Below are 9,336 nucleotides of genomic sequence, written 5' to 3'. Positions count from 1 at the left end.
ATGTTTCCATTTATAATCCTCAGGCAATTGAGAAAATTGGCATCCTCGCTGATTACAGGCCCTTCCTCAACCCTACCAGCTCAGTAAGTCCCAGGAAGTTTCCTTCATTCTTAGGCTTCAATCTGCTTTCTTCCGTACTCACTGCTAAAGCCACACATCACCCACCCACGACAAGCATTCCATATTTAAACTTCTTACATAATACTACTTTTGTCATGTCACTCTTATTCAAACCACAACAGATGCAATGCTTATGGGGCTAGATAAACCTCTAGAAGGGTATTTAAGGCTGTTCACCAAGCTATTTTTAACTATGTAATTTCCCAGCACAAACTAGCTAATAGGTTGGCACAGCTTAATTCATTTCCACATCTGTGTCTGGTCATACAGGTACTTGGTAATGCTCCATTAGGTAACTATGCAACATACTATTCAAAGTGCAAAACATTTGCAAGTGAAATGGGGCAGGAAACATAATTAAAGTTACATGATTCAACAAACATTCATTGACCAACAAATTTGTATTACGGTATCAAGGGGCTCTAGAACCTTCTATTCAAACACCATTTCTGAACATCAAATCATTTCTTAAAAGGGGCTAAAAGTAAAAAATATTTTAAATGTTGGTTACTTGAATATTTAAAAAATAACAAGAGGGCTACTTACTTCATGATATTTGTACTTTGTCATAATACCATAGGATTTAATTACTTTCATTTTTCTTAATAAGTCTTCAATCTGTTTCTATCCATAAATGTCCTTTGTCCTTTGGTTCAGTGCGCTATGAACCATAAGCAATCAATCTATATTTCACTGAACAACTGGTTAAAGGTATTATTCAGTCACTCGTTCACCAAACATTAAATGAGTACCTAACAGGTGCTAACCCACCGTGACGGAGGTGGTCTGACCCACGATGATCCTGTAACAGGGTTTCTGAGACTGTACATCTTTACTGACCCAGGTAGGTTCATGTGTGCTCTGGAGCAGGCTTGAGGGGTTGAGCCACAGAGCTTGAAGTGAACAGCCAAGATGTACTATGCATCGGAAAACATCAGAAACCTTATGGATGAAATAATTCTTTCTTCATGGGACTTCATTCAACAGCAGGAGAATCAGATATTTTTATTTTTTTAAAGCAAATTATACATAACATCAGAAGGGCCTGAATGCTACAAGGGCGCAGGAGAAAATCAATACAATAGCACCTTCCAAATCAGGTACTTGGTAGGGAAGGTGAATAAGAAGTGTGAGGTAGAAGTTGCCACTTTCAAACAGAATCATTGGGCAACTTGGCCTCCCTGAGCAAGTGACATGTGAACCAGGTCTTAAATGAGGTGGCAGAGTACATAGGAGACCACATAGGAGAACAGTCCAGGCAGAGGAAGAACTCATCTTCTGGAAAGATCAGGCACATTGAGGGGGCAGGACAATGTGGAGAGGGAGAGTGGGAGGAGCTAGGGAGGATAAACAAGAGGAGCCAAACTGTGGGAAGCCAGGTAAAACCATTACGGTGCTCTGGCTTCTACTACCTGTGTGGCCGGGAGTCAGTGATGCCCTGTGAGCAGAGGCTGGCCATGATCTGACTGATGTCTGGAAAGATCCACTTGGAGGCTCAAGGAGAACACATAACACGACAAGTGTAGGGGCAGGAAGACCAGTGAGGAAGTATTGATTAGGTGAGGGGGATTTGTACCAGCAAGATAACACAGAAGTAGTAAGACATGAAGTGACCCGACTCTGTACCGATTTTGAAGACAGATCGACTAGGATTGCTGATGGGAGTAAAGGTGGGGTGGAAGAGAAGAGGCGAACAGATGATTCCAAGGTTGGTTGGGCTGTCATTTCCTGAGCTGGGGAGGACTCCGGGGAAAGCAGGTTTTAAAATTTGGTCACTGTCAATAGACAAATGGTACTGAATGCCATACAACTAGAGGAGAGCAAGAGTGCGTGTGGACAGGGAGGAAGCCCAAGGAGTAAGTCCCCGAACATGAAGAGGTGGAAAGATGAGGAGGAAACCGCACAGGAGCCTGAGAGAGGCGGGCAGTGAGGCAGGAAGATTGGTAGGTTAAGGACTGGCTGAGTGCTGCTGGAGCAGTAGTTCTCAACCTGTGGGTCACGACTCCTTTGAAGGATCAAATGACCTTTTCACAGGGGTTGCCGATTCATAACCGTAGCAAAATGACAGTTATGAAATAGCAACGAAAATAATTTTATGGTTGGTGGGGGGATCACCACATATAAGGAACTGTATTAAAGGGTTGCGGCATTAGGAAGGTGGAGAACCACTGTTCTTGAGAGAACAATTCTTATCTAGGGGACACAGACTTGACTTAGATTACAATGAACTAGGAGAAGGAAGTGATTCTCCCCACTCATTATGGCAAGTAAAGTTGGGCAGTCTTGGGGGATCTGGACCAGGCAGTGGCTACTAAAAAAACAAGGATACAGTTTTCCATAAAAGCAAAAGCAAGACTTTACTAACATAGAGTGAGCTATGTCTTCTACCAGGAAAGGAAGAAAATAATCATCGAATGAGGTCAGGGTTTCTCAACCTTGACACCACTGACGTATGTACCAGGTAACTTTTTGTTGTGGAGCCTGTCGTCTGCATTGTAAGATGTTTATCCGCATTCCTAGCCTGTACCACTAGATGTCAGTAGTGCGTGTGGGACACACACACACACACACACACACACACACACACACACTATCCACTTCAAAAACGTTCAAATCTGATAATAAATTCACTTTATATTGAATACAAAACAAAGTTATTTTCTTTCCCTTCAAAATTAGGTCTTCTCTTAAGCGTTTCTATTACTTAAAGAGTTGGGCTTTTTTGGTATTTTTTAACCTTTAAAACATGGTTTTTAAATTTTAAACTATTTGTATGTTCTCCTAAAATGATCAACGATCTATTCTGTATGGCCCTGTTTCTCTTAAGGCCCCTATTCCATTACTGATTGCAGCGATGACTTGCAGAGCCCCACACTGTGTGTATCTGACTCTCATCCGCTTCCTTCCTAGCATATCTGCTTACAATGATAACTAATTTTAGTGGCTGCATTTGAGTTGAGAGAACAGAAATAAAATGACAGGAAAGTTCAAAGTGAGAGCCTAGGAATAAGTTCTTAGTTTTCAAACAAGCTCACCAGTTACTGGGACGTACGAAAGAAAGTGCTAATTCTCTAATTAGGATAGATAGAAAAAAGGGAGTGCCTAGAGCCGGGCACTCCTCTGTATCTTCCAACCTGCATGGGGTTTATCTCCACCGAGCGCTCGAAGCACTGCACACAGTCTCTAAACTCCCGGTTCCGGAGATGGAGGAGGCCTTTGGAGCGCTGGGCCCGGGCACTGCGGTGACCGGACAGCTCCCACGCCTTGTCATAGTACGAGTGTTCTCGAAGGACGTCTCCAAGCAAGCAGTATAAACTCGGCGTTTCCTTTTTCTCCAGCTCTTGCCTTAGGATTTCTTCTGCCTGGAAACAACAGAAATAATCACATTGTTAACGTCACAAATGGCTATATTTTTGGATAGACCCATCTTTGATTCCGGGTGGCCCCAAATTTTCTTTTCAAAGATCTGTTCATATATCTAGGATACAGGCCGAATAATGGACAATAGGAGACACTATGACAACAAGTGCTGGTAACACAGAGACATAAGGGGTAGAAGGTGAGTAACAGTGCCTCGCTGGCATTCTTGAGTCCTGACGACACTCCTTCAGCTCCCAGCGCCCTCTCCAGCTGCCACGCTGTGGCCATTTCTAGAGTGGTGCTTTGAACTCACCTCTGCCTAACAGCCATGAAAAGGATGGTTTTTCCTTTTTAAAATGCTACGCTTGGAGAGAGCCCTGGCGGTGTGGTGGATTACCTGTTGGGCTGCTAACTGCAAGGTCAGCTGTTCGAAACCGATCCTGGCTGATGCAAGGTCAGAAGAGCTGAGGGAGAAAGAAGAGGCTTTCTACTCCTGTAAAGAACTAGTCTCAGAAACCCACGGGGCGGGTCTACCCTGCCCTTTTGGGTCGCTATGTGTTGAAATCAACGTGATGACAGTGAGTTTGAGTTTGGAGAACTGAGGCTGCTGGTAAATTGATAAAAGAAGGTGGTGGGCAGAAGAGACGGTGTTAAAACCATCCTCTTACCGCATCTTACCTCCCAGATAGAGCTGGACAACATTAGCTCTTGAATTAGAGAATTCAAACAGTCCATTCTCTTTAGAAATTAAAGACCTCCCTCGATGCCTTACACAGGTTTGGGTATTTCTGTCAGAGTTCCACAATTCAGATTCACCTCATCAGCCAAGCTGATTCTGTTCTTGTTGCCACTACCCATTTCCCTCTCATCCATGACCCCCCCATCCCATTTCTGATTGCTTTCCACAAACCGCCAGCAGCTCTCTTAGTAGGGGCTCAATTTCCCTTCTTCCCACAAATGCCTCCCCATAATCAACGGTAGTGTAGTCAAGAAGTTAACAGAGTCATGGTCAAATGGATGTCAACAAGCCTTCGGTAACTGGTAAATAGTAACTATTTTAGCCTTTGTGGGCCATGCAACCTCTCTCACAACCACTCAACTCTGTTACTGTAGCACAAAGTATCACAGGAAGTACAAATGAACAGACGGAGGCATTTCGGTAAAACCTTATTTGCAAAAACAGGGTGGAGGCTTGACTCTAACCTCTGCTCCAGGGCAAGGTCCGTATCCCTGTGGTGGGACCTTTCTGGTGTCTTGGGAGGTGCCTGGCATGGTCTGTTGTTGGTTGCTGTAGGTACCATGGAATCGGTGCCGACCATAGCAGCCCTCTGTACAACAGAACGAAGCCCTTCCTGCGCCCTCCTCACAGCGGTGCCTGTGCCTGAGCCCACTGTTGCCACCACTGAGTCCGTCCATCTGGTTGGGGGCCTTCTTCCCCCACTCTCCCAAACACCATGTCCTTCCCCAAAGCCGCTCAACGTTTAGATTCTGCATTGTGATTCACCGGTAGCCTCGACTCTCCCGCATGCTGTAACGTTAACCAAGGATTCGTGGAGAAACACAGAGAGAGGTCTTCCTGCCAGAGTCTCAAGCACTCCCAAACTCCAGCTCTGCTCCTCAGCTCTGCTGGGCTCTCCTGCACAGCTGGAAACACGCCTGACTGAAAAGGACTCCAATTCATCTTCTCTCCGAAATTATTCATTCTCGCTGCCAGGTATTACGCATTGCCTACAAAGAGCCGCACCGTACGTTTTGTCTAGTGTCCTGTCTGTGCGGCACATCGTCTTCTCCGAAGACGGCCAGCAACATTTTCAGTTACCTGCTCGTCTACCACAGAAAGCTCCGCCCATTGAAAGGTTTGGAACTGTGCTCCTGACCCATGAATCTCAGTAGGCCTGGGACTGTGCTAAAAATGACACTTTGTGACTTTCAGAGCCAGCCCCTAAAAGGCCAATTCTCCTCGGGCCTGACCCCTGCCATCCCAAATCGTCTCTAGACGTATCAACAGACGTATATACAAAAAGAACAGCAACAGTTTGCTAAGAGAAGGGAAACCTTGAGGCCATGTGTAGCAAAAGAGATGCTAAGGGTCTCTACCAAAGGGAAAGTGGGTCATACATTTTAATCAGGCCGGATTGAAAGATAGTCATCAGAAATTCATGATCCATGGTGCTAACCCAAACAGCTGGAGATGATTCTAAATTATTTGCTCAATTGCTTGACTAAAACCTGGACTCAAATATTGCCAAAACTAAATTGTGTTGCCAAAAATGCCTTGGTGTAATGGGGAGGAAGGAAGCCAACAGCTTAGAAAGAAAAGGCTATTGTAATTTTATCCTTTGCCCACCCATTCCCCATGGCTCCCAAGAGGCCCGTGGAATACTCCCTTCACCTTAGCTTTGGAGAAACACGAGTAACATGTCTCTCTCCTAATTCTTATCTACTTCTCAGACTCAGAGTCTCTTAAAAAAAAGGGTAAGTCAAGCATCCTTGGGGCAAGACCCTACCAGAACATTACAAGTATGTACCATAACTGATCTTCCCAGTGAAGTAAGTGGAGCCATTTATCCAGGTAACAGTATCCTGGGGAAAAGTTCTGTTTTGAATGACCCTTCATTAATGTTAATCCCCTGCGATCCAAACGGGACTGTGATGAGTGAGTGGGGGGGGCTAATGGATTTGGCCCATCACGCAAGAGGCCCAGTAAGTCTCTGAACCCACCCAGTGGCTACTTCCATAGTTTCTGAATATAAAGTTGAAACAGATCAATCCAGCAATGGTACAGCCCTGTAAGAGAGCTCCTGTGATATCTCTTCTGTAACGAGCCTAGTGAAAGCCCCGGACGCTGCCTTTTCCTATTAAAAAAAGTAGACGCAATGCAACACAGTATACCCATGTAAATCACAGAGATCTGTACCACTATCAAAACCAGGAAAAGGTTAGAAAGTGTGTGTGTGTGTGTGTGTGTGTTTTTGTTAATCTCTTCCTCACTATACTGGACTGAGCAGAACATAGATTGGTCCTGGAAAAGGTCATGTCATAGATTATTTTAAACTTAATTCAGTAGTGATTCTGACTGGAGTCATTGCTTCAGACATAATCTCCTTACTACAGCAAATCACCGTAGCCCCTAACACTCGGTAAACTGATACTGATACAGCAAATACATGTTTCTCCATTCAAACCACAGACACCACCAGACGCAGTGGGCTTTGACCAGGTACAGAGAGATGTGCACATTTCCTTCCAGATGTGGGTCATGGAAACCTTGATGGCCTTCCCATCCTACTTCTCTGACCCTGGTGATAAGGGAAAAAAAAACTATGTTCCAGAATCAAACAGAAACCAACTGAATGTGATCAGATGCTTGATACTGTCACATATTATTAGGGAAATGTTCAATTCACAAACATTTATTTGAAACATTATCCCTAAGAAACTCCAAATATTTGTTCATGTGCTTCTGGTTACTAGTGCTCTTCTATGTACTAGGTATACTTGAGTATCTTAAGTCTTCTTAGGGAAAAATGAGGCATTTCCTAAAATCAGAAACTTATCTAATTATGTAAGAAGTTGTTTTGTATTTTCCCAAAAAGTCACCTCCCAAATTAAAGGGATAAACTCTTACCTATTCATATGTGCTGGATTATGCTGTCGATTTGCTTCAACTGGAAACTACCTTCCCCCAAGCCCTTTCTCTTCGGATTTCTTATTAGAGTGAATCAGAGGGACACGTGTCAAAGACTCAGAAGGCAGTAGCGAAGAAACAGCCTTTACTCTTGGACGATTCTGTTGGTCAAACAGGGTGGTCGAGCAGGCTCGGTCGCATTCACTGTTACTCTTGTTTGCTGCAGCTCCTGGTGAGCCAGTGTGTGCAAGCAGCGCTGCTCTGCGGGGTTGCGGGGCTGTGATCTTCTGAGAGCAGGTCACTCGGCCTACCTCTAGAGGAGCCTCTGGGTGGGTTTGAACCGGTTCAGGACAGTTCAGTCATGGTCCTCAGTAATAAGGGGAGAAAAACTGCATTGCCACCAAATTCTTGCCTCGGATTCTGACCGGAGTAGGAAATGGGCAGTGGTGCCTAGTCATGGACGTGGTCAGTGGCCATCTTTGAGTGAGGCACGGCTGTCTGTTTCTTACTTGTATCAGAAGCCAATGTGCAAGGAAGTTAGCTGCTCTGTCAGGTTAAGTGCCTGTGGCTGTTGGCCATATGGAACACTGCTGCCAGCCAGTCCAAAAGCCTGGCTGGAACTGCCAGCTTTTGCGTTCCATAGGTTGGAGCTCCTTTAGCCTCTCCTTCCCAGAGAAGTACCATAATTTACCTGCTTGGGGTCCCTGGAAGACCTGACTTGTAAAGTTCTCTCAATGTGACCTGACTCTAAGCTCACTCAGTGAAAAAAGCCTTTGGGCCAAAGCGATGCAGAAATCCATTGGAAACAGATGATTCACTTTGTGGTTACCTGAACTGATGGCTGCAGTTGGGAAAAACAGCAGAAAGCCAAAAGGCTTCAATGGAGAAGTTGGGAAAGAAGGATCTACCAGAGCTTTGCAAACCTCCAGCAGATTCTGGGGAATCTGGAGGGCCACACAAGTGGAGAGTTGTGCATACGGCTGGGGCTGTGCATCTGCTCACCTCACCCTGACCTTGAGGCTCTCTGCACAAGCACGAAGGGAGTGCGATGGCAGGTTTTCCAGTGCCTGGCTGAGTGCAGAATGAACGCCCAAACACATCCACAGAGATTCTTGGCAAAGGCTGGGAGACTTATTCATCCCAGGAATTGCAGAACAGCACAGCTGACAATGAAGGTAATCAAGGAAAGATTTCTGCGGCTGATCAGGACCAAGGATTCAGACATTACCAAATTAATTCAGAGAAGACACTAAACAAACCCTGATTTCTAGAATCAACACACAGAACATTATTTTAAACATCTCAATAAATATGTAGGGACTTAATAATAAAAAGTATGTTTATCAAGCAATTCAATGGAATTAGAAATCAGGAACAGTAAGAATTTGGGGAAATCCTCAAAGATCTGGAAATTAAAAACTAAATAACCAAGTCAAAAAATAAACCATATGGAACACTGAAAATACTTTAGATGAATAAAAAACAAAAAACCCTAACATACAGAAACATGTAAGAATGCAGTGAAGCAAACACAGACTGCAATAAACAACCAGACCAGCCACTGTGCGTAACCAGAAGAAAAGCAGCAGCTACGCTCAAAGCAAGCGGAGGAAACGAAGAATGAGTAGAACCAACACAGATGAAACTGATGAACTTTTCATTAGACTGACCAAGATAAACGAAGGGGAGCCTCAGACCACTAACATCTTAAGTGACAAGGAGACATTATGATCGACCGTAAAGATAATAATATCTGTAACAGATTATAAGCAACTACTACTCTCCAGGTCTTTTATACTAAAAATAGGATCTCTAGCCCTGAATGTCTAATCATGTCTTCAACGCACCTGCTAGAGTTTACATATATTTATTCTACCTACATATTCTACACCGCACCACGGGCTAGGAAGATTTGTCAGCTTAAGACACACGATTTATTTAACACAGACCTAGTGTGTGAAATAGTGTAAAGAAGATAAAATACATCAATGAAGTTGAAAGAGCAATCAGGGAAGCCTTTGCGTTTAGAAATGCTAAGGTACAAATAATTTCAAGTTTGGAAGAGGTGTTAACAAACCCAGGGACAAGGGAACAACAACCGATCCAAATTGGTGGGGAGGTGGGTGTGGGAGGCCTGGTAGGGCATGATCAAGGGGAATGTAACAAAGAGGAAGTACTGAAATCCTGGTGGGGACTGAACATGATAGTGGGACAGGAGGAGAATCAAG

General features: G+C 44.3%; 1 protein-coding gene across 1 annotated transcript in view; it reads right to left on the bottom strand.

The window, feature by feature from the left end:
• TTC27 (tetratricopeptide repeat domain 27) overlaps nucleotides 1-9,336 on the bottom strand; it is a 169,439-nt gene that overhangs the window by 46,734 nt on the left and 113,369 nt on the right. The window contains exon 12 of the mRNA XM_013006843.1: nucleotides 3,255-3,482. Coding sequence (XP_012862297.1) covers nucleotides 3,255-3,482 — 228 coding nt within the window. The remainder of the gene's footprint in view (nucleotides 1-3,254; nucleotides 3,483-9,336) is intronic.

Source organism: Echinops telfairi, unplaced genomic scaffold (assembly GCF_000313985.2).
Source record: "Echinops telfairi isolate 266 unplaced genomic scaffold, ASM31398v2 ScPeMD7_10;HRSCAF=50, whole genome shotgun sequence".
NCBI lineage: Eukaryota > Metazoa > Chordata > Mammalia > Afrosoricida > Tenrecidae > Echinops > Echinops telfairi.
Note: the sequence above shows the minus strand (reverse complement) of the source record. Positions and strands in the feature narration are given on the sequence as shown.